Here is a 26,152-nt window from a genome sequence, read left to right as displayed (position 1 = left end):
CTGGGAGAATATGCAAACTCCATACAGAGCGTTACCTGAGGCGGGAATTGAACCCGGGTCTCTGGCCCTGTGAGGCAGCAGTGCTAACCACTATGCCACATTATTTTCAGAAAGTTACTGTATTAACATATCTTGTCGTCTTCTGTGTTTCTCTTATTTTAGCTTATCAAATCATCTTCTCTAAAATTTGGTATTGACCATTTGATAAGTCCTTTGTACAAAATATTAGTGCAACGTAATCTAATAACTTGTCATTTTATGAATGGTATATTTATAAGGCAAAATTGTTGCATAGCGATTTTATTTTATTCATCATTTCCCAGAAGTCACGTAAGGTTTAAATAATATGTTAGTAGCTAACCGCTCCATTCTATTTGAAAACTTAATTGATAAGAAAGCCACATACAAATCTAATTTTACATATATAGCAAGGAGTTTTATTTGTAATAGCCATTTCATTGTTGTATCTAAATAATTGTGTAGTGCCTAAAACTTTGAGTATCCTGGTACTTTGCTGTTAAGTTGAATCCTTGTTAACAGATGAAAAACTGGAGGTGGTTGAGAATGACTGCCCTTGGCATCAGCGTTTGACTCATTGTGGCATTGAGTAGCCCTCCTGCCCCTCCTAACTCTCCAAAGTTTGTCCACCATTTATAAGTCACAGGTCAGGAGTATTATAGAAAGCTCAATCTGATTTCTGTCCACAAATGCTGATGTTTCGGTCCAGTGATCTGTGTTCAGAGCTGATGGTAGCGATGAAAGGACTAGTATTTGGACAGAAAATGATGTGGGGGTGGGGGGGCAGTAAATGTTAGGGAGAGATAAAGCCCAAAGAAAAACAGTTGGACAGACAAAGGCATGGGTAAAGATCAGTCTGGGGATATGGAAAGCTTATAATGGGGACTATTGGTAGCTAACAATGGTTTGTAGGTGGTAGCAGCCCATTTGATGACAAGGCCTGCTGTGTGGGAGTTGGGAGAAGGACATGGTAGAAGATGCCTTGAGCCATAAAATTGTTAAACTCAATATGAAGTCCAGAAGGCTGCAGAGTTCCCAAGCAGAAAATGAAGTGCTGTTATTCCAGCTTGTGCTGAGCTTCACTGGAGCATTGCAACAAGCCTGAGACAGACATATTGGCCGGGGAACGCCGTGTGTTGAAGTGACGGGCAACTGCAAGTTCAGGGTATATTTTTTCTTGTGGACAGAATTTGTGTTCTGCATAGTGGTCACCCAGTCTGTGCTTTGTTACCCAAATGTTTTTTATTAATACATAGAATCCCTACAGTGCAGAAACGAGCCATTCAGCCCAACAGACCGCAGCAACCCTCCAAAGAGTATCCCATCCAAACCCATTGTCTACTCTGTTACTCTAGATTAGATTCCCTACAGTGTGGAAACAGGCCCTTTGGCCCAACTAGTCCACATCGACCCTCCGAAGGGTAACCCACCCAGACCCATTCCTCCTAACTAATGCACCTAACTCTATGGGCAATTTAGCATGACCAATTCATCTAACCTGCTCGTCTTTGGACTGTGGGAGGAAACCAGAACACCCAGAGGAAGCCCACGCGGACACTGGGAGAATGTGCAAACTCCACACAGTCACCCAAGGCTGGAATCGAACCTGGGTCCCTGGCGCTGTGAGGCAGCAGTGCTAACCACTGAGCCACCGTATCATTCTCCTCACTAATGCACCTAACCTACACATCCCTGAACACTATATATGGGCAATTTTTAGCATGGCCAGTTCACCTGACCTGCACACCTTTGGACTGTGGGAGGAAACCAGAGCACCCGGAGGGAACCCACGCAGACACGGAGAATGCGCAAACAGCCCCACAGACTGTTACCTGAGTCTTGCGTTGTAAGCAGTGGCTGAAATAGACTACATTTAGTGCTGCCTCACCTGGAAAGTGTGTTTGGGGTCTTGGATAGTGAAGCGGGTGGGGGGAAAGTAAACTGGCAGGTGTTAAACCTTCTGAGATTGCAGGAGAAGGTAGAGTGGGATTATGAGGACATGAGGAGTGGACCAGGGTGTCCTGGAGGGAATAGTCTGCGGAAGACTGACAAGGGAGGGAAGGGGATTGGGAGTCTGGTGATTGGGAGGTCATGTTGCAGCTGTACAGGACATTGGTTAAGCCACTGTTGGAATAATACGTGCAATTCTGGTATCCTTCCTATTGGAAAGATGTGGTGAAACTTGAAAGGGTTCAGAAAAGATTTACAAGGATGTTGCCAGGGTCGGAGGATTTGAGCTATAGGGAGAGGCTGAACAGGCTTGGGACTGTTTTCCCTGGAGCATCAGAGACTGAGGGGTGACCTTTATTGAGGTTTACAAAATTGAGGGGCATGGATAGAGTAAATAGGCAAAGTCTTTTCTCTAGGGTTTGGGGAATCCAGAACTAGAGGGCGTAGGTTTAGGGTGAGAGGGGGAAGATATAAAAGAGACTTATGGGGCAACCTTTTCACACAGAGGACGATACGTGTATGGAATGAGCTGCCAGAGGAAGTAGTGGAGGCTGGTACAATTGCAACATTTTAAGATGCATTTGGGTGGGTATATGAACAGGAAGGGTTTGGAGGGAAATAGGCCGGGTGCTGGCAGGTGGGACTAGATTGGGTTGGGATATCTGGTAAACTGGTTGGACCGAAGGGTCTGTTACCATGCTGTACAATTCCATATGATTCTGTGGTGACATCTTGCTGGAGGTGGCAGAACTGGCAGCTGTGGATGTGGATGCTGGTGGGATGTAAGTGAGGTCAAGGGTAACCCGATTGCTGTGTGGGAGGGAAGAGAGGAGTACAGGTCGAAGTGCAGTTGGGTCAGAGCTGGCTGTGGGCCCTGTCAAATGCGGTGCTGGGAAATCCTTGGTTGAGGAAGAAGAAGGCTCCCTCTCTCACACAGAATTGCAAATGTTTGTCTATTTCACTTCTAATTTCTACCTCGCTGTCACCTTCACTTGGTCCATATCTGATTCCTCCTTTCCCCTTCATCGATATTTCTATTTCCATTTCTGGGGATAGGCTGGCCACCAATATCCAATACAAACCCGACGAAAGGGAGGACTGCAGATGCTGGAGATCAGAGTCCAGATTAGAGTGGTGCTGGAAAAGCACAGCAGGTCAGGCAGCATCCGAGGAACAGAAAAATCGACGTTTCAGACAGGAGCGTTTCACAGGAATCCAATACAATACAAACCCACCAACTCAGTTAGCTTGATAATACATCGCCACATTGTACTTCCTGTAGAAACTCTATTTTATTCTCTCAGTTCCTCCATCTCTATCACATCTGTTCTGATGATGCCAACTTTGACAAGGGATACTTACAATATCCACCTGTTTCTTTAACTGAGGATTCCTCTGCATCATACTTAATAAGACCCTCAGCTGTGATGACCCGTCTCCTGCACTTAACCCTCACCCCCTGTCTTCCCGTCCACAACAGCTATAGGATTCCCTCTTATCCTCACCAACCATCCAATCAGTATCCACATCCATAGGATCATTAGCTGCCATTTAAACTACCTCCATCGGGATGCCACCACTAGACACACACATCCCTTTCCTCCCATGTCAGCCTTCCTGAGGGATCATTCCCTCTGGATGCCCTGGTCCATTCCTTCATTCCCAACATGTCCCCACAATCCCACTGCAATCACAGAAGGTTTAACACCTGTTCATTTACTTCCTCCCTCCTTACCACCAAAGACCCCAAACAAATCTTCAAGGTGTAGAAGCAATCAAATAGAGTTATAGAGATGTCCAGCATGGAAACAGACCCTTCGGTCCAACCCATCCATGCCGACCAGATATCCCAACCCAATCTAGTCCCACCTGCCAGCACCCAGCCCATATCCCTCCAAACCCTTCCTATTCATATTCCCATCCAAATGCCGCTTAAATGTTGCAATTGTACCAGCCTCCACCACATCCTCTGGCAGCTCATTCCATACACGTACCACCCTCTGCGTGAAAAAGTTGCCCCTTGGGTCTCTTTTATATCTTTCCCCTCTCACCCTAAGCCTATGCCCTCTAGTTCTGGACTGCCCGACCCAGGGAAAAGACTTTGTCTATTTATCCTATCCATGCCCCCACTCCTCAGCCTCCGACGCTCCAGGGAAAACAGTCCCAGCCTGTTCAGCCTCTCCCTGTAGCTCAGATCCTCCAACCCTGGCAAAATCCTTCTAAATCTTTTCTGAACCCTTTCAAGTTTCACAACATCTTTCCATTTGGAAGGAAACCAGAATTGTGCGCAATATTCCAACAGTGGCCTAACCAATGTCCTGTACAGCCGCAACATGACCTCCGAACTCCTATACTCAAACCTCTGACCAATAAAGGAAAGCATACCAAATGCTGCCTTCACTATCCTATCTACCTGCGAATCAACTTTCAAGGAGCTATGAACCTGCACTCCAAGGTCTCTTTGTTCAGCAATACTACCTAGGACCTTACCATTAAGTGTATAAGTCCTGCTAAGATTTGCTTTCCAAAAATGCAGGCACCTCGCATTTATCCGAATTAAACTCCATCTACCACTTCTCAGCCCATTGGCCCATCTGGTCCAGATCCTGTTGTAATCTGAGGTAACCCCCTTCGCTGTCCACTACACCTCCAAATTTGGTGTCATCTGCAGACATACTAACTGTACCTCTTATGCTCACATCCAAATCATTTATGTAAATGACAAAATGTAAAGGACCCACCCTCTGTCTTCTACCTTTGAGCCAGTTCTGTATCCAAATGGCTAGTTCTCCCTGTATTCCAGGGAGTCTGCTGAATTCGCTGCTCACAATATGGTGTCCTATCTATTGGGAAAATGAAATGCTGACTGGGTGACCACATAGCAGAACACCTACTTAATGTCTGCAAAAAAAAAACCCTGAGCTTCCAGTTACCTGCCACTTCAACATGCCACATGTTTCCTGGTGAACATCTATTTCAGACTTGCTAATTGCTCCAGTGAAGGTCAGTGCAAACTGAAGGAACAGCCCCTCATTTTCTGCTTGGGAACTCTGCAGCCTTCTGGACTCCTGACTGAGATACTTGAGGAACCTTCTCCCATGTCCTTAACCCAACTCCCATACACCAGGCCTTGTCATCCCATGGGCTGCTACTGCACAACCCATTATCAGCTACGAATAGTCCCTATTAATAGTCCCTGTTCATTCCCCCAGACTGACCTTTACCCACTCCTTTGTCTGTCCAACAGTCTTTGTCTTTCTTTTGGCTCTGTCTCTAGCTATCATTTACATCCACCCCCCCCACCCCAAACCACCACCACTTCCAACCCCATCTTCTGCATAAACACTAGCTTAATCATGTCCGCCACCAGTTCTGAAGAAGGGTCACTGGAACTGAAGCATTAACTCTGATTTCTCTCCACAGATGCTGCCAGACCTACTGAGTTTTTCCAGCATCCGCAGTTCTTTTGGCTTTTCATTTCGTGTAGTACTGGTGTCCGTTGTCCTGGGTGACTCTAGCTTCCAAAACACACTCTGAGCACTGTAGGACAAGACAGCAGCCTCCTTCATTGTCACCTCATTCACTCCCTCAACCACTCATAAGCCAGGATGAATGGAATTAACTCTAGATTCCTTTGACAGTGCATTCCAAATATATGACCCATATCACCTAGAAGAAGGGCAGCAGATGATTGAGAACACTACCACTTGAAAGTTTCCTTCGAAGCTACACCCTGTCCTAACTTGAAACGATATGTCACCATTCATTCACTGTCACTGGGTCTAAATGCTGGAATTCCCTTCCTAACATTACTGTGGGTGTACCTACACAATGTGGACTACGGTCATTAAGGAAGGCAACTTTCCATGATTGGGGATGAGCAGTGCTCAAATGCTAGCCTAACTGACACCTATAACACATGAACAAAAAGAAAAAAGTACCTCTGTGCTGCATTAACTACAATTTTGCAGAAAATGTTTAAAAATCTATTACCCTTCAAGTAATTTCTTCAAAACAAAATTAAAACTTTAACTCTCATTTTGATTTAACATTCTCGCCTATAGTGCCCTTTGCAGCATCTGACCCAGATTTGTAGTGTCAGTCGATCATAAAAGCGATCTAAGTTTTGGGACTTTATTTTGGGATTATTTTATTTTCAAACTGGCCCATTTATATATGTAAGGTAATGTTTAATAATAGAATCCCCTCGTGTCTTGATCTGGATTTTTGTACAATTTGCGCATGCACTGAAATCTTCAAAGGTATACCAAGCAAACACTTGTTGAAATAATGTTTGAATTGAATCATTTTAAACTACTCCTCCATTTCAGAAAGTGAACATACTGAGCAACAATTATGATCTATAAATTAATTTGATAACTGTCTTTATGAAATATCATGGATTGTCATATTTGACATTAACAGTGACTTCCTAATTTTTCTTGCGTTTTATATTTAGTTTAATGTTTTAATGGGGTTTAGTGTTTTGTAGGTGGGTGTTAAAGCTTCCAGGTCTGTGTTAACTCCCTTGGAATACATAAACGCTGCCAGGGCCTTGAGCCATTGACTCCCCAAGCAATTAGATTTGAAGTGTTTATTAATTACCAAAACAACCTAACTACTAGTTGTTATCGGAGATATGTTAGCATCTCAACTGCTAAAAGTTGCACAAGTATCCCCATGCTGAATGCTGGGGTAGACACAATCAGTGCAGCAAGTTGAAGTGCTTTCACGTATCTTTTTAGCCAGAAGTGCTATGTGGGAGGCTCATCTCGGTTTCCGCCAGACATCTCCACCATCAATGCTGTCTTCAGTGAATTTGGTTCACTCTGATATTGAGAAATGGCTATAGGCATTAGCAAAGATTATAGGCCTAGATAACATGTCATCAGTAGTAAAGATGATGTGTACCCCAGACCTTGCTGCATCCTTAGCCAAGTTGTTTTATTATAACTGACATTTACCCAAATGCAGGAAATTTCTACAATATCTCCTATACATCAAGAAGCAGGATATTGCCAGCCTGACCAATCATACATCCCATCAATCTACCAGTGATCATAAGGAAAGTAATGGAAGAAGTCATCAGCAATGCTAATGGATGGCACTTATTTAACAATGAACTGGTCACTGACATTGATTTGGGTTCCATCACGTCCACTGAGCTCCTGACCTTGTTACAACCTTGGTTCAAAGATGTACAATAAGTTGAATTTGAAAGCAAGTCAGGGAATTGCTCTTCACATTGGAAAGCCCTAGCTAAATGTGCCAACAGTAATTGGGGGAAGGGAAATATGTAAACATGCAAATTTATACCAAGAAGTGGGAAGTAACATTTGTACCACATAGGCCAGTCTATGATCATCTTCAACAAGAGGTAATTCAACCAATGTCATTCAGTAGCATTATCACTGAATCTCTCTTCTTTCATTTGAAACAGAAGGAGAACTGGATCAGCCCCACACATGCTACAAGAGCAGTTTGAGGGCTGGGAATTCTGTAGTGAGTAATTCACCCGCCTGACACCTCAAAGCTGTCCATTTGCCAAGGTATTACAGGTCAGAGGTTTGGTGGAATACTGTTCACTTGCCTGGGTGAATGCAGCTCCAGCAAGGCAAAACAGTTGACTTGATTGGTATCCTAGCCGCTATCTTCAACATTCACACATTTCTCCACCAATGTGTGTGACAGCCCTCTATAATTCTGGAGTAGAGTGGTGCTGGAAAAGCACAGCAATTCAGGCATCCGAGGAGCAGGAAAATCGATGTTTCGAGCAAAAGCCCTTCATCAGGAATACAGGCAGAGTGCCTGAAGGATGGAGAGATAAATGAGAGGAGGGTGGGGGTGGGGAGAAAGTAGCATAGAGTAGAATAGGTGAGTGGGGGTGGGGATGAAGATGATAGGTCAGGGAGGAGAGTAAGAGAAGGTAGCAAAGAGTACAATGGGTGGATGGGGGTGGGATGAAGGTGATAGGAGGGTGGAGTGGATAGGTGGAAAAGAAGATAGGCAGGTAGGACAAGTCATGGGGCCGGTGCTGATCTGGAAGTTTGGAACTGGGGTGAGGTGGGGGAAGGGGAAATGAGGAAACTGGTGAACTTCACATTGATGCTCTGGGGTTGAAGTGTTCTGAGGCGGATGATGAGGCGTTCTTCCTCCAGGTATCGGGTGGTGAGGGAGCGGCGGTGAACGAGGCCCAGGACCTCCATGTCCTCGGCTGAGTGGGAGGGGGAGTTGAAATGTTGGGCCACAGGGCAGTGTGGTTCATTGGTGCGGGTGTCCCTGAGATGTTCCCTAAAGTGCTCTGCTAGGAGACGTCCAGTCTCCCCAATGTAGAGGAGACCACATCGGGAGCAACGGATACAATAAATGATATTGGTGGATGTGCAGGTAAAACTTTGGATGTGGAATGCTCCTTTAGGGCCTTGGATGGAGGTGAGGGAGAAGGTGTGGGCCCAGGTTTTGCAATTCCTGCGGTGGCAGGGGAATGTGCCAGGACAGGAGGGTGGGTTGTAGGGGGGCGTGGACCTGACCAGGTAGTCACGGAAGGAACGGTCTTTGCGGAAGGCGGAAAGGGTTGGGGAGGGAAATATATCCCCGGTGGTGGGGTCCGTTTAGAGGTGGCAGAAATGTCGGCAGATGATTTGGTTTATGCGAAGGTTGGTAGGGTGGAAGGTGAGCACCAGGGGGTTCTGTCCTTGTTACGGTTGGAGGGGTGGGGTCTGATGGCGGGTGTGCGGGATGTGGATGAGATGCATTGGAGGGCATCTTTAACCATGTGGGAAGGGAAATTGCGGTGTCTAAAGAAGGAGGCCATCTGGTGTGTTCTGTGGTGGAACTGGTCCTCCTGGGAGCAGATATGGCGGAGGCAGAGGAATTGGGAATACAGGATGGCATTTTTGCAGGAAGTAGGGTGGGAAGAGATGTAATCCAGGTAGCTGTGGGAGTCGGTGGGTTTGTAAAAAAAAAGTTGGTGTCAAGTCAGTCGTCATTAATGGAGATGGAGAGGTCCAGGAAGGGGAGGGAGGTGTCAGAGATGGTCCAGGTAAATTTCAGGTCAGGGTGGAATGTGTTGAAGTAGATGAATTGCTCAACCTCCTCGCGGGAGCACGAGGTGGCGGCAATGCAGTCATCAATGTAGCGGAGGAAGAGGTGGGGAGTGATGCTGCTGTAACTATGGAAGATGGACTGTTCTACATAGCCAACAAAGATACCGGGTAAAAAATGAGGTCTACAGATGCTGGAAATCACAGCTGAAAATGTGTTGCTGGTTAAAGCACAGCAGGTTAGGCAGCATCCAAGGAATAGGAAATTCGACGTTTCGGGCATAAGCCCTTCATCAGGAATCAAAGATACCGGCATAGCTGGGGCCCATACGGGTGTCCATGGCTACCCCTTTGGTCTGGAGGAAGTGGGAGGATTCGAAGGAGAAATTGTTAAGGGTGAGGACCAGTTTGGCCAAATGAATGAGAGTGTCGGTGGAAGGGTACAGTTCGGGATGTTAGGAGAGGAAGAAATGGAGGGCTTGGAGACCCTGGTCATGGCAGATGGAGGTGTAGAGGGATTGGATATCCATGGTGATGATGAGGCGTTGGGGGCCGGGGAAACTGAAGTCTTGGAGGAGGTGGAGGGCTTGGGTTGTGCCTCGAACGTATGTGGGGAGTGTCTGGACTAGGGTGGAATAAGACAGTGTTGAGGTAGGTAGAGATGAGTTCAGTGGGACAGGAGCATGCTGAGACAATGGGTCCGCCAGGGTTGTCGCCAGGGCTTCTGAGTACCTTCCAAATCTGTGATCTCTGCCACTTGGAATGACAAAGACAATGGATGCATCACCACTTGCAAGTTCCCATCCAAGCCACACCATTCTGGCATGGAACTGTTACTGTTCTTACACTGTTACATGATTGTGCAGGTACGAAGTACTATGTGGACTGTAATGGTTCAAGAAAGCAGCTCACCACCACTTTGTGAGAGCAATTAGGAAAGGGTAATGAAGTGTTACCTAGCTAGTAATGCACACACTCCATGCATGAATGAAGAAAAATAAATTCCTCATAAAGTATTGAAGTAGCACTTCTCTGAACCACCCTCACCATCACGTGCTTTGTGATAAAAGGCTAAAGGTTTCCCAAATATGACCGTACCATCAAACTAATTAACAAAGGCTAATGTTATCTGAGGTGTCATGAGAACAGTTGCTGTAATGGGATAATTTTTATCCTACCTCAAAGTTTGAGTTCATATGCATATTATGCATAATTTTAATCTTTGGATTAGTTTTCAGAATTACATTAATGTGTTACAAGAAAAGCAAATGTGTCGTCCGGCTAAGAGTTATTTGGTATTTAATTTTATATAACTTCCATTTTCTATTATGGAAGAAATGCTTCCAGATTTCACTAAATGATCTGACTCTAAAGATTATGTCCACTTTCTCTAGATATTGTTCCTGAAAGGAAGCAGTTTTTTTTCTATAGGTATTTTATTGGGTTTGATTCCCTACTGTGTGGAAACAGGCTCTTCGGCGTGACAGGTCCACGCCGACCCTCTTAAGAGTAAGCCACCCCACTCTGACTAATACACCTAACACTATGGTGGTTTTTTTCCCCTTCATTCTTTTTCCATCAGTACCCACAGCCCACCTCAGCTCTCTCCTCTTCCCCCACCATTGTCATGTGTCTCGTACTTACCTGGTCTTGGCGTTTGCTTATAGTTCCAGTCCTAGTCACTGGAGTTGCTGGAATTAGTGATTGCCATCAATCACATTGGTGAGCAGCTCCCGGAGGTCTGATTTGAGTGGAAGTTCTGCATCTGGCCTGTTAACACTTCACAGCATTAAGTGAGTGTGGCTGCTGAGATCAGGGGTGTGTTCCCTGCTATCTCTCTTTGGGTGGCAGGGTGGGAATTCCAACCATCTGGAAAATCCTATCCTTGGCACAGGCAGTACAAATTGTATTCGTCACTAATAGGATGTTGCCATCAAGCTAGAAAGATGTTCTACCTATCTCAAATGTGGAGTGAGTTTTAGCGCTGGTATGATGTCAGATGTGCAGACTGTATGTCACATAAACTTTTGGATTGTATTAAGTAAGATATCCCTTCAGCTGTTCACACCAAATAAGGTACCGACTGTGCTCAAACATCCTGCACTTGCAAAACAGTGACCAACATTAGATGTGATTCCATGAATAGGCAACGATTGCCCTGAGCATGTGAAGAATTACGCTGTCGATCAATTTAAGATTCTCAGTTGATCTCGCATTGTGGTGAACTTGTGTAAGACTGGAAGCTCCATATGGTATGTAATATTCAGGGTCCATTTCTTTCCAGATAGCCAGAACATGCATGTACAACACCTGATTTACTTCACCGAAATTGGAAACAGCCATTTGCTGATACATTCTCATGGACTATGCCTTGACCAATCAGAGTCTCACCTGTTTAAACTTCAAACACAAACTGGCAATTAACTGTCGGTCATTATTAATTGGTGCATTATCCATGGAAGCACCTCGGAGTCCTCTTGCTAACCAATCCGTACTCTCCTGTCATACAGTAGGGCCGACTGCCTGCCCCTCATCCGCGGTTATGTTAGAGCCCGGCTGTCCTTGGAGAAGGAGCACGCAGTGTCCACCAACACCCTGGAGTTGTTCAGGGAGAGGTGGGCACTGCAGGAAGTGGAGTGCATTATTTCCCCCTCCAACTCTATTTTGATTTAGTCCCTGCCCTCCCCTTCACTGTTTGATGTCATAGCATTGCCTTTTGAGAAGGGCACGGCTTGTCACTGGCCACTCGGGTGTTTCCTTTCTTCCTGGTGGTGGAAATCGAATAAAGATTTGTATACCTTGTGTCTCTCACTGTCTCACACCCACACACAAAACATGGGTGCTGGGGATAAAATGAGCACTACTGCAGTTAGGCGGTAGTGTGGAAAAAAAGTGAAAAAAAAATATCGGTTTCTCCTAAATTGGTGTTTTTATGAATTGTCCAAATAAGTGCAATACAAAAAGCTTCTGCAGAACTTTTTTTTCAGCAAGATTGCTTTTAATTTCAGAACCAAGTCAGATGAGTTTTCTCAACTCAGCTGTCTTGCTTCTATGTTGTGGGAAAGCCACATATATACTTTCTGGATTATTCTGTTTTTCTGTCATTGGACTGTTGTGGCTAGGCAAGTGTTGTTAATATATTGAGCTGTCACTGTTGGAAAACCTATTGAAATGTATGTGAATAAAATTGATCTCCATTTTTTCTTTCACCACTTATAGAATAGAACACAAAAATAGCCATAATATTCAATTGACATTGTTGGACTCTGCCTTTTTAAAAAGTAGTTGAATCTTAAACCCATAAAGTGTGGAAAATATTTCAATAGAAGTAAGATGTGTAATTATCAGGAAAGGTTGAAAAATGTACAGTTTTTCCCCTCTTGAAGTGATATTGATATGTAATACAAGCCTTTACAATTATGAAGAAGCCTGATTTTGAATTACTTTTTCCACTTATGTGAAGGGTGTAAAATAGAAGATAGCCACTAGCAGATTAAATAAAGAAATGCAAAGAATCATTATTAATATTGTGATGAGAGCTGCTGAAACAGTTAATATTGGTTCGTTTAAGGTATATGTGAAAAGGATGTAAGATTTGTAAACAGGATTTGAATAGATGTTTGGAATAGCAGAAAGCTTGTATAGAGTCCTTGGTACCAGTGCAAGTTATTTGAATTAAATATAGGTTTCTTCGTAATATTGTTTGTAGTGACAATATTGATGACCCTTTTGCTTTAATTCAGAACAAATTTGGTTATCTGAATTATAGATTGGTTTCTGCCTACATATGCAGAGTGATTGCTGGTCTAGACTGTTTTTAATTGAAAATATCAACTTTAGATATGTACAAATGGCTAAACTAATTCTGGAACAGCATTTGTTTCCGCATGACACAAGATTCTCAAAAATACTGCATCGTCATTACGATGTACTCATGAAATCTACATTTTGAAACAATACTGAGTGCTTTTCATTGTAATTGGAAACTAACACTCTTATTCCCTTCGCCCTGATCTCCGTTTGCTTAAGCTAAAATTCCATGTTTGAAACCCAGGTTGTATCCTGGATGAAATATGTAGGATCTTGATTTATTGATTTTTTAAAAATTTAGTTTCTGCAGTAAAGTAGTAAAGTAGAGCCCCTGTGGTTACCCAATGGAAAGGAAAATACAAGTGCCAATTTCCACCTTCAACTGGCTATGAATTAGAATTCATTGTGTATTTGGGCACTTTCCTAGTATATTGTGGTTCTGGTACCTTATTAACTTTTAAATATCAATGGCTGATCCAATGCCACGTCGTTGATTTTTAAACTCTTCTAGTGATTGAGTTTCTGCCTGTATCACTGGCCTGGAGGGCATATGCTTTTATAGATAGGGTCAGATGCAAAGTTTTCAGTTAACATCTCAGCTGTGCTTCCTGCCTCTGAGTGTAAATCTTCTACTCAACTTTTACCATTTTTTAAAAATAATTATTGATGTGCTTATAGGAGATTTAAAAAAAATTCTTTTGTGTTAACTTCCTTTATTTTCATATATTCTAATTGCATCTCATATTTGTTTTCTTAACATCCTGCTGTCTTCAACTTGATTCTCAATTGTCTCCATTACCTGAAGCCTGTCATAAGCACATTTTTCCTTTCTTTACCCAAGTTTCTATCTGCTTTGTCATCTCCGGAGCTCTAGATTTATTTGTCCTACCTTTTCCTTTGATGGGAATATACCTTGAGTTTGAGGGAGTATACCTACTGACTGTGTAATTGTACAGCACCTTGAATATAGTTTTTTAAAAGAAATTTGTTTTATCTGAGAAGTGGCAGATGGAGTTTAATTCAGATAAATGTGAAGTGTTGCATTTTGGGAAAGCAAATCTTAGCAGGACTTATACATGTAATGGTAAGGTCCAAGGGAGTGTTGCTGAACAAAGAGACCTTGGAGTGCAGGTTCATAGCTCCTTGAAAGTCGAGTTGCAGGTAGATAGGATAGTGAAGGCTGCATTTGGTATGCTTTCCTTTATTGGTCAGAGGTTTGAGTATAGGAGTTTGGAGGTCATGTTGCAGCTGTACAGGACATTGGTTAGGCCACTGTTGGAATATTACGTGCAATTCTGGTTTCCTTCCAAATGGAAAGATGTTGTGAAACTTGAAACGGTTCAGAAAAGATTTAGAAGGATGTTGCCAGAGTTGGAGGATCTGAGCTACAGGGAGAGGCTGAACAGGCTGGGACTGCTTTCCCTGGATCGTTGGAGACTGAGGAGTGACCTGAGGTTTACAAAATTATGAGGGGCATGAATAGGGTAAATAGACAAGGTCTTTTTCCTGGGGTGGGGAGTCCAGAACTAGAGGGCATAGGTTTAGGGTGAGAGGAGAAAGATATAAAAGACTTAAGGGGCAACTTTTTCACACAGAGGTGGTATGTGTATGGAATGAACTACCAGAGGAAGTGGTGGAAGCTGGTACAATTGCAACATTTAAAAGGCATTTGGATAGGTATATGAATAGGAAGGGTTTGGAGGGATATGGTCCGGGTGCTGGCAGGTGGGACTAGATTGGGTTGGGATATCTGGTTGGCATGGATGAGTTGGACTGAAGAGTCTGTTTCCATGCTGTACATCTCTATGACTCTATGGTGCACCCAACAAATCATCATGCAAACAATTGCTGCTTCAGAAAAACTTTTGACTTATTGGTGCCATTCTCAGAATGGATTGGGACTTGTATATTTAAATTTTGGCAGATGGACAGCAAAACTATTTGCAGTTTTTCTTTAAAACATGAGACATCTTTTGTACATCTCCACAAAGCTTTTTGATGTGAATACACAACATGCTGAAGGTATCATTTTCTTTGCTTCATAATTTTTGCAAACCCCATTAATTCAAGCTTTGGGCTTCTCAGTGCTGGGGCCTTGTCCTTGGGTACTGGCCTTAATTAGTCACTTCTCTCATTAGATCTGGATTCCTCAGTTTTGATGTTTTATGTTTATTTTGAAGCTAAAAGTTGTTTTTTCTAACTAAATTATCGCCTGGCTCCCGCTGCAGCTTTCTTCCAAAATATCTTTCTTCTCCTTCTACCATACTCTGTTCTTGTTCCTTCCATCAACATGGTTAAGTTATTATTGACCAAAACTGGGCCTGTCACATAAATAATGTGGCCAAAGAAGTAGGTCAGAGGCTGGGAATTTAGCAGGGTGACCCTTAAACAGCAGTCAACCATCTACATGCATTCTTACTTGAAAGAATGCAGTTCCTTCAACACTCCAAGCTCAGTACCATCCAGTACAAAACAGTCCACTGGATTACCACCTCAACCTACATCTAAACATTTACTGTCTTCATCTGCAATACAAAGTGACATTATTGCATTTTCCAAACCCATGACATTTATCACCTCGAATGTTGAGGGTGATGAATGCATGGGAACATTACTGTCTGCAAATTTACCTCCAAATCATATATCATTCAGACTTGGAATTATATCACTATTCTTTTACTGCCACTTGATCAGATTTTTTAAGCTTTTTCCTAACAACACTACAGATGTACCTAAACTACTTGGATTGAAATGTTTCAAGAAGTAACTGACTGGTATTTGCAAATTTAGGATGGACAGTAAATACTGGGCTAGCCAACAATGTTGACATCTTGTGAAAGAACGAATGTCTACTTTGTCTCCCTTGTCTCCCTTCCACACACCTTCATTATTCTCATTTCTGTTCCTGAAAAATACTTTTAATGCCTTCACTTGGCAATTAATTCCTTCACCTTTTTGCTTTCCAGCTGCCACATGCCATTGTCATTAGTAACCTTTTCAAGAACGGTCTTTTATACACCCTTGACCTTTGTAGGTCACAATTTTCAGTTTTTTAGTTTGTGATGTAGCTTTTTGCCTCGTATATCTTCCAAAGACCGTAGAATGAGATTATAGACCGTGACTGCAGACCATCTTCAGCTGCTTCATCAATTACCTTCTCTCCATTATAAGGTAAGAAGTGGGGACATACAGTCATCAGTGAACAATATTCAGCATCATTTGCAATTCCTGAGATACTGAAGTAGTCCTTGTCCAAATGGAGTATAGCATGGATAAAATCCAAGTATAAGCTGACAAGTGGCAAAGAACATTTGTGCCACACGTTCAGGTAATGACCATGTCCAACAAGAGAGAATCTAACTTTCACATCTTGACGTTCAGTAGGGTTATAATGGCTGAAATTCCCCTACTTTGAACATCTTGGGGGTGTTACCCTTGAGGGGAAGTTGAATTGGACTAACAATATAAATACTATGACTACAAAAGCAGGTCAGAGGCTAAGAATCCTGCAGTGAAGAACTCCCCTCCTGACTCCCCAAACCCTGCTCACTGTAGATATGTTGGAATACTCCTAACTTGGCTAGAAAAGCTTGATGCCATTGGAAGAAAGTAGCCCACTTCATTGGCACCACACAGATGTTCAGTCCTTCCACCAAAGAATCTCAATCGCAGCAGTGTGTACCAACTACATGAAATTCACCAACGTTGTTTGGATATTGCCCCAAAACCCATGACTACTGCTACCTAAAAGGACAAGGATTGTAGATACATAGGAATGCCACTACCTTCAAGTTCCCTTCGAAGCCACACCCAATCCTGACTTGAAAGTAGACCATTCTTCCTTGCTGTTTTTGAATCAAAAATGGTGGAATTTTCTCTCCAACAGCATTGAGGATCTACCCATCCCAAATGGACTGTTGTGGTTCAAGAAGGCACTCACCACTACCCACTAGAGGAAAACTAAGGAAAGGAAATTAATGCTGTTTTTTTTTGTTTAAAAGTAACAGTATATAATTCAAATTTGTGCACTTATTATGACTGGGATAGTACAATTTTCTGCCTGAAAGTTTAGATGGGCTAAGGGAATGGATCAAACAATGACATTGCATTAAATGTAAGTAAATGTTGTACAGTTGGATTGGACCAATACAGAATAACTTAGCTCATTCAACCACTAAATATCTTTTATAGTAAGGCAAAAAGGATCTAGGTACTGTTGTGCACTGATGGTTCCAAGTTTATTGATAGTGTAAGGGAAACTATAACCACTGTCCGGGATGCATTGGGAATAGAATCATTTAATACAAATCAAAAGACACCATTATTCATCATTACACAGATTCTTACTTGAACTGCATTTACAGTTCTGCATCCAGTTTTAGTCCTTGCCCATTCATGGATGTCACAGTGCTGTAAAGGTTCAAACAAAGCTAAAGAATGATTTCTAGAGGTTTTAAAAAAGACTGAAGTTTCCAACTCCACTGAACGATAGAGACATCTTTTGAGATCATTCCAATGGCAGAGTGAAAAGGATGAGGCTCAAGGATTAAAATGTTAGATAAATAAGATATGGGTGATCATTTAAAACTAAAAGGTTGTGGAGACTTTTAAAGGTTAAGGAACTAATTGTCTTGAAGTTGATTTAAAGTTCTACTCTCCAAATTGTAAAAAAAAATAACAGCTTTCCTATGAAGAATATGGAGCCTATATCTATTCAGAAAGGATCCATAGATTTCTAAAAAGCTTTAACTGCTTCAAATAAAGATTTTTCCATTTGCGGAAAGAAACATAATCAGATACCCTAAATCTAAGGAAGCCAGTAGATTTTAGGAAAAATATATTCATCTAGAGAATGGTAATATTTGGAGGTTGCTATTGCTGGCAATAGTTAAGGTGAATAACATGTGATGCGTTTAAATGAAATGTAGAGAAACGCAAGGAAATAGAAGAATGTGGTGATTTCATGCGATTAAAAATGTTGGAAAGAAACTAGTGTTAAGCATAAACATTTAGTTGCTTAAATGGCTTGTTCTTATGTATAATCTAATTCTGAATGAGCTTTCTTCTGGAATTGAAGTTTTTGAGCAATTAAAGCTGCAGCATTATGAGGCCATAGAATAGTACTAGCACTGGTAAATGTGAACTCCAAAGGTATGCAAAGACACTCATATGAAGAAATGGAAATGAAGAAAAAAAACTAAATTCTGAGTCAAGAAGACAAATGAGGAGGACATTCTTTTCTCAGAATCATTGGATTTTAGAATTCTCTTTAAAAGACAGCAGTAGAAGATGTGCCATTGAATATATTGAAGGAGTTGGATAGATTTTTGATAAACAATGAAGTTATTTGGAATTGGGAAACATAGGCAAGTGGGGCTAAAGGGAACAATCAAATCAATCAAAACTTAACAAATGACAGAGTTGATTCTATTAACTGAATTACCTATTTCTTGTATGTAGATTTTCACTGCAACCTCAGCTTGAGATCTTACTGCATACGATTCTGAACTCTTTCTCAAAGTATAACTTTCCTTTATAAATCCAGACTGGATGAGTGTTTGTTTTTGTTTGTTCAACCTTTTGGTAGGAAAGATTTATCGCCAGTGTTTTTGAATACTAAGATCTCAACTATTAGGGAGGGTATTCATACTGATTAGATGAAAATGTGGTCTGCATTCTTATGAAATTTAACTCGCACAATTTCTAATTTTTATTCATTCATGGGATGTGGGTGTCATTGGAAAATGTCTAGAAAAGTTCTATTCCATTAGGAAAAGCAGCCAAAACAAGGATCTGTTTTATGCAGGGCTACTCAATTTAACTTACTGATTGAAATTTAACTTAGAATCCAGACTCCATGCTCATGTTGTTTTAATGTGTTTGTTCATGTGCCCTAATTGATATTTGTACTTAAGCAGATAACTGAGCTGTTTCAGACCTAATGGGCAAAATGGCCTTCTGCACTGTAACAATTTTATGATTCTGTGACTCATTGAAGACACTGGTGTATCAACCACTGTAATTTTGAGGTAACAGTGAAGCTGGAATGCTCAACTGTTTAATGCATGACTGTAATATCAAAAGCAACTGCTGACAGTCGTGTGAGGTGTTTAGCTTTTACACCACTGATGATAGCAATTTTTTACATTGGTCCTCAAGTTGCTAATGGAGACAATGTAAAATTTACAGTGAGGTATTATGTAACTTAATACAAATATGCCCAAATTAAAATCATAGTAACAAGCTAAAATATATGGCAAAGCCATAAGTGTCAAAGCACTGTGATGAAATTGTATTCCATAAATTGTTGTCTGATGTTTTAGGAACATTTATGTGTTCTTCTTCATTTCATCTCTATTTCTCCTATTGAGCCTAGAAACTCTTTGCACTGCACAAAATGGACTATTTTTTAATGTGAGGTATATATTTAATTCTGAATTTCCCCAATTCATATGCAGGCATGACATGATAATTTAGCAGCTTTCACATTTTGCTCCTTTTGTATTAAGTCCATGGGAGCCTCTATCAACAGCCTAATGACAGCAACGTGGATCTGCAGCTGTTCTGGTTACCCTTTAGCCCTTTAACTGAAACAATATTAAGTTCCTTAATCTATAATTTAAAATAAACCTCAACAGTTCTGCTTAAATCTATCCTGCATGCTTGAGGGGGATAACGAAACACTTGCAGTAATTAATCAGAAAAGATAGTGACATTGTAGTGGTGGAATGTAAAACAAACTGTAAATGGCTGCATGGTGACATGCTGGCTGTTCAGGCTGTAGCCGCAGTGTAAGCTGTCCACAAACTTAAAACTTCTGTTGTAGAAATCCTGGGAAAGTTTTAGACTTTGGTCTAATACTTGAATCTTATATTTAGGATTTATTAAGAATTCCCTCTTTTAGAAGTCATCCTTACAAGGAAAAAGGAAAATGTATCCATGAGTTAAGAGTGTCTTTAATTTTGCTTACTCAAAACAGTGTCTTAGATTTACCACCAGATGTTAAGAATTTGTATTCTTCATGTTTCACTTATCATATTTCTCTCCAAAATAACTCTATGCTTCTATCGAGAGGTTAAGCTGTAAGGAAAGGTTGCATAGATCAGAAGTTCTGGACTTTTTACTCTGAGGCTTTCCTCCCATAATACACACATTCCACAACCCTGAAAATGGAAGAAAAGTTTACCTTTTTATTGCATAAATATTCTGTCAGCACTGTTCTAAGTCGTCATGTTATTGTTGTTTGTGCCGCCATTATTCATTCGCTACAGAAAATACTGGGATGAATGTTAGGAATCATCTAAGTGAATTTTCATTGAGTTTTATGTTAGAGTTTCTCTCTATGAGGCCTAGCAAGTTTTCCTATGCTATCATCTCAAGCTCAGCTCATTAAGTACGTACCACGTACCCAATGGTGTCTCTCTTGTCTAATGCTAGTTGGGTTCTCCCACTCTCCATAGGCAATAGTACTCATCACTACTATCACTAGCTTCATTTTAGAGCACTAGCCATGCACCCAGTCAAGTGGTGGTAGTCTCATGTTGCCCTATACCATCTATGTAGTGGTGAAGCTACCACAAGCCAATGCTTTTTGTGACACAGGTGGCATGGATGACACTCCCATAAACACATACCTGTACAGCTATACTCCAATTACTGTTTAAACATCAGACCACACAGATTCCCTGCCTTTAGCCACTTCTTACAATTAAATTGTTTGCTTTGCCAGCAATAATGTTTGCTTTGCCAGAAATGCTCACATCCTGCAAAAACATGAAGAAGAAAGCTTTGAATGCTATGAAGTCAAATACAACTTGATTGCATTATATAACCATCACTATCATTTGAGATTTTGCACAGTTGCAGAAGTTGTTTTTGTTCTGTGGATTACTTAACATTACTGAATCATAACTTGAGATTTTTTTTTAAATGGGACAATGAATTCTAATGTTGTGAATTTCGTTTGCACAGGTGAACATCATTCCAGTTATTGCAAAGGCAGACACTGTTGCCAAAAATGAGCTTCATAAGTTTAAAATCAAAATAATGGGCGAACTGGTTAGCAATGGGGTACAGATCTATCAATTTCCAATAGATGATGAGACAGTAGCGAAAATTAATTCAACAATGAATGTAAGTATTTTAACACTAATTGCACTCTTCTATAAAGGTAGATTAATTAAAGTAAATCAACTATCTGAAAAAACTCAACTGTCTGCACGTTTGAATTTGGAGTTGGAAGAGAATTTGGTTTTTTGACTAGTGTTGCAAAAATATGTACCCACATTCAGGACTGATTAAACTGAGTTAACTGTTTGAGTAAATTGTTTGGGTTATTAAAGAAACATTGTTTGTTAAATGGTAGCTCAAAGCTTTTATGCTACTGGCTAAAATGGAAGTTTTTTAAATCTTGAACTTCAGGGCCATCTACCATTTGCTGTAATTGGAAGTACAGAAGAAGTGAAAGTTGGGAACAAAATGGTTAAAGCTCGACAGTACCCATGGGGAGTTGTGCAAGGTAAAAAGAACAGACACAAAATTGCTGTGACTTTTATAGTACGTTTGGCTGGCACAACTTCAGAGAAAAAGAGAAAGCTGACTGCTTCACCAATTATTTAGCTTAATATAATTGCATGATTTCTGCGAGGTTTGATTTGGATGTTCTGAAGATTAGATGGGAAATGAAAGAGCAAATAAATGCAGATTAGAGAGCAGAGAACTTGTAAAAAGGTAGTTAATCAGCCTTACGCGCAAATTGTTTAGATTTAATAACAGTTAGAGACATAGTTATAAAGTGATCAAAGTTGGAATTAAATATTTCGGGGATGGTAACATTTCTATTAGACTCACAGAATGGAAAGGGAAGTGTGGTCCATGATGAGAAGGGATACACAAGGATCGTGATATGGAATGATCTTGCCTAAAAAAGTGAGAAAGTAGAATCCAAATGGATGGACATTACAACCACAAGGGACATAAAACTGAGATAGGTGTGGTTCATAGGCACTCTCACCATAGTTATATCATTGGAAAAGGTATTAATCAGTAAATAATTTGAGCTTATAACAAAATTGGTGAGGGATTTTTCAACTTGATAGAGACTAACAGATGAAATTGGCCTGAGTAGACTTTAAGACTATTTTGTACAATACTTTCACTTTTCTGAAAGAAAATGTTAAAAACTAATTGAGGATGGGCTTCTAGGAATCTTGTATATAATGAAGAGAGCCTGTGCAGCAGGGAGAAAGGATAAGCGTTTTTGTGTGATAAGAGTGTTTGTGTCCTAGTTCCAATAAAAATTTTAAATCTAAACAAGACCAATTGCATGGGTGTTGGGGGAGAGATGGCTATGGTTTAGTGTTAATAGACTACAAAGTATCGTAAGAAATTCTGGGAAAGATTTCAAAATGTACAGTAAACTATAGTCCAAAAGTGCCAATTTAGCTGCAAATCTATTATGTTGCACTATATCTTTGTACATCACATAAACCATTAGACCAAAAAAAAGGATACATTCATCTAATAATGCTAAAACAATTTATCTTGTTGTTTGTACATCTGCCATCAAGGTACTGGCTGTAACATGGAATGTGACAGTATAATACTGCCTCAACAATATTTCATCTAGACAATAGACAATAGTGCAGGAATAGGCCATTCTGCCCTTCGAGCCTGCACCACCATTCAATATGATCATGGCTGATCAATAGTAATTGTCAATCATCAATTCTTTGTGCACACTTTTATTTTGTCTAAATTTATCTTAGTTGAAAATGAGAACCACAGTGACTTTGTGAAACTGCGGGAGATGCTTGTCTGTGTCAACATGGAAGACTTGAGAGAGCAGACACACACTCGGCATTATGAGCTGTATCGTCGCTGCAAGTTAGAAGAGATGGGATTCAAAGATACAGATCCAAATAACAAGCCAGTCAGGTACTAGGCATATTCCTTTGCTCGAATGTTCAGCTTTCAGCTTAAAAGGTGCAAATTTTACTGCCTCCCTTTTTTGTTAATTTTACACTGGTGATCCATTTGTCACTGCCAAATCAGATGCAGCCCTGCTCTCCTCACTATCCAAATTTCCATAATTTTAAAGCTTTATTTAAGTTTCCTTTTAAACTTTTCTAGTGAACATAATGAGAATTTACATGTTTATAGTGCGTATGTATGTTCCGAAGTACTCCTCAGAAAAATGAGTTACGTTTGAAATGTTGTTGTTACACATTTGCCTGCATTACAATTGTAAGCCAAACTGCGTGCAGTATTATCCCATAAAAAGCAATATAAGAAATTACCAATTACAAGTTTTAATTCTCTTGAGTATGGAATGAACACTGGCTAGAATATTAATGGGAAAATCCACTGCTCTTAAAGGAGAGGGGTTTAATTTATGTAGTGGTTTTCATGATTTCAGGACACCCCAAAGTGCTATATAGTCAATTAAAAATTTAGTATCGTAAATATGCTTTAGACATATGGAAATATGACTGCCAATAGCTTCCTGGGCACTTTGAGACACGGCTTCTTTCCTTTTGCACTTTTGTTATTTTTGCAACGTAAACTGTTGTCAAATGATGAAATTGGCATGACACACTGCCACACAATAAGGTGTACCCCTCTTTTTAAGTAGGATTGCTGAGCAGCAAGGCAAGTGCCTGGTTTTGTAACTGAGCTAAGTGGCACAGCAAGGGCAGGGACGCTGCAAGCATTCAGGAAGACCATAAGATATAGGAACAGAATTAGGCCATTTGCCCCATTTGAAACTGCACTGCCATTTGATTGTGGCTGATATGTTTCACAACTTCATTCTCCTGCTTTCTCCATAACCCTTGCTCCCCTTACCAATGAAAGCCTATTTATCTCTGTGTTAGAGACTTGATGACTTGGCCTCCACAGTATTCTGTGACAAGTACTTCCACAGGTTCAGCCATCCTCTGGCTAAAGAAATTACTCCTCATTTCAGTATTAGAAGATCGTCCCTTCACTCTGAGGCTGTGCCCTCAGGTCTTAGATTCTCCTAGTTGAAGCATGTTCTCCATGTTCACTCTGTCCAGGCCATTCAATACTTTGTAAGTTTCAATGAGAAGCCCCCTCATCCTTTTAACTTCCGTCAAGTATAAAAGTCCTCAACCACTCCTCATATCACAAGTTCCTATAAGCTCACATGGTATCCCCAGGATCATTCACTAAATCTCATCTGAACCCCCTCCCAGGCTCCTATCAGGTCCTTTTTTCTTTTATGGTTCCTTACATCTGACCAGGCATATTGTATGCCTTCCAACCCAAATCATTTCTCACTATAGATTTAATTTCACTTCTTGCTAACACTGTTGATCCCAACCACTCTGCCCATCTCCATGTCCTTTTGATAGGATGCCCATCCTTAGATATTTAGTTTCCACCCCTAATCTGCTTGCAGCTACATCTCTGATGCTCACAATATCATAGTTGCCAATTCTCAATCTGTGCTACAAGTTCATTTACTTCATTTCCTATATTGAGCACATTTAAGTGCAACATCCTCAGTCCTATGTTGATTGGCTCCCTTCCCATAGTTGTACCCTTATCTGCTGTCCTTGAATTTAGATTCCTGATCCTTTCCATACTCTCTATCCTATTACTCATTCTGGAAATGTTAGTAACCACTCCTGAGCCCTCCCACCCCCTTTTAACTATGTTGAAATCTTTGTGACTACTCAATTTTGGCTTTTGCTATAATCCTGCTACAGCATGGAGATTGATTGAGAGAGAGCCCATCCCAGTGGTACAGTTCCTTCCTGTCGCAGTACTATTGCCAGTGCCTACGTAATGGAACCCTTCTTTCCTGCACCACTCATTTAGCCACCCATTTATGAAGTGAACCTATTATAAGTGAGCAAACAAGCAGCTGAGAGATGCAGCTTGGTCTAATCCTGTCCCAGTGCACAAAATGTCCTTGCACCTAGTTGTTGTGAGCTACATGAGTGTTTTACAGATAGATTGGAGGGGTGCTGTGTGAGGGATTGACAAATATCTGGTGCCAATGCCTGTAGTTAAGGGGTGGCTTTGGCTGGTGGCCATTGATCATGCTGTAAGATAATCTTTGGTACTGAGCATCATTGAGGCTGGTTGTAGCTAGCATAGAGCTGAAGTCGCTGGGTATCCACTGAGTTTGATGTAGTAAATTCTCGATGTGCGTGCTAAGATAGAAAGCTGAATGTTAATGTCATGGGAAAAATCCCCAGTCCCAGAGTCAGAGTCGGGGTTCAATGTTTATTGCACAAGGAAATACCGAAGCTCCGGAGAGAGAGAGACCCCAACAGCACAGAGGTCAGCTGCAAGTCTTCTCTCAACCTGGAGCACATGTCGAGAATCTTTTATACATCTTGTGATACAATAAGTCAGTGATGAGATTATTGTCTTTGTATATGGTTTGTTTATAATAATCGTTGCAGAATCATTTATCGTTTTGATACGGTCATGTCTACCCTGAAACTGACGATGTCAGTTTCAATGTCTGCATGGAATTCCATTGCTGTAGTAACTGCTAATTGCTGTTCCTGAGAAGGACCATTACTGCAGCCCTGGCCATTAATATTAACATTTCATATTTAAATCTGTATCAAGTTGTTAGCATTTCTATAAGAGGTGCTGGTTGAACCCAGACACTTCGGTGGGAAGTGTTCGTTATACGTGTATCTCTCCCCCACCCACCTTAAACTAATTAAGTGCATTGTGCTGGCATTCTGGTGGTCTCAGGCAGTGTCTGTACCTGCTCTGCTGCTTCTCTCCACATTGTGATCCGGCGGCCATCTTATGTGTCAAGTTGGCCAGCTTATGGCTCAGCGGTCATCTTGTGAGTCAATGTGCCTAGTGTCATCCTGTCCTCTGCCATCTCCCTCTTCCTTAATGAGGTGAGTTGTGGCGTTAATAAGCATTTAACCATCTATAATTCAGCCTTTAATTGGCAAGCGGCTCTGTCTACTGAGGAACTCCCATTGCTGCTTGATAAATGCATGAAAAATGCATTGATTATATATGCCTCCCCAGACCTTTCATCTGATTCTGCCACAAATCCCACCATTGTCCACGTTGCTGAAACCCCTATAAGATTTTGTTTTTAAAACTTTATTGTGTACCATGTCCTGGAGAAGAATATCGATCTACTGCTGTGCTAGCTTTTAAAAACTTGTCAGCTACCAGAAGAAAATCGATGGCAGAAAAATGTTATTGTTTGGTATACCAACTGTAGAAATAATGTTAGCCTTTTTATGAAAAGTGTACTGTTGATAAAGTTTTCACATTTCCAAATACTGCATTAGTCCTCTAGATGTACATAGATCCCTGAA

At 41.1% G+C, this 26,152-nt stretch overlaps 1 protein-coding gene across 3 annotated transcripts in view; it reads left to right on the top strand.

Annotated features, from left to right (window-relative positions):
- Positions 1–26,152, top strand: part of septin10 (septin 10) — a 79,469-nt gene that overhangs the window by 39,125 nt on the left and 14,192 nt on the right. For all 3 annotated transcript variants that reach the window (XM_060826042.1, XM_060826044.1, XM_060826043.1), the window contains exons 5-7: positions 20,793–20,954; positions 21,243–21,339; positions 22,589–22,757. In XM_060826042.1, coding sequence (XP_060682025.1) covers positions 20,793–20,954; positions 21,243–21,339; positions 22,589–22,757 — 428 coding nt within the window. The remainder of the gene's footprint in view (positions 1–20,792; positions 20,955–21,242; positions 21,340–22,588; positions 22,758–26,152) is intronic.

Source organism: Hemiscyllium ocellatum, chromosome 6, assembly GCF_020745735.1.
Source record: "Hemiscyllium ocellatum isolate sHemOce1 chromosome 6, sHemOce1.pat.X.cur, whole genome shotgun sequence".
NCBI lineage: Eukaryota > Metazoa > Chordata > Chondrichthyes > Orectolobiformes > Hemiscylliidae > Hemiscyllium > Hemiscyllium ocellatum.
This window is presented reverse-complemented; position numbering and strand designations above follow the sequence as displayed.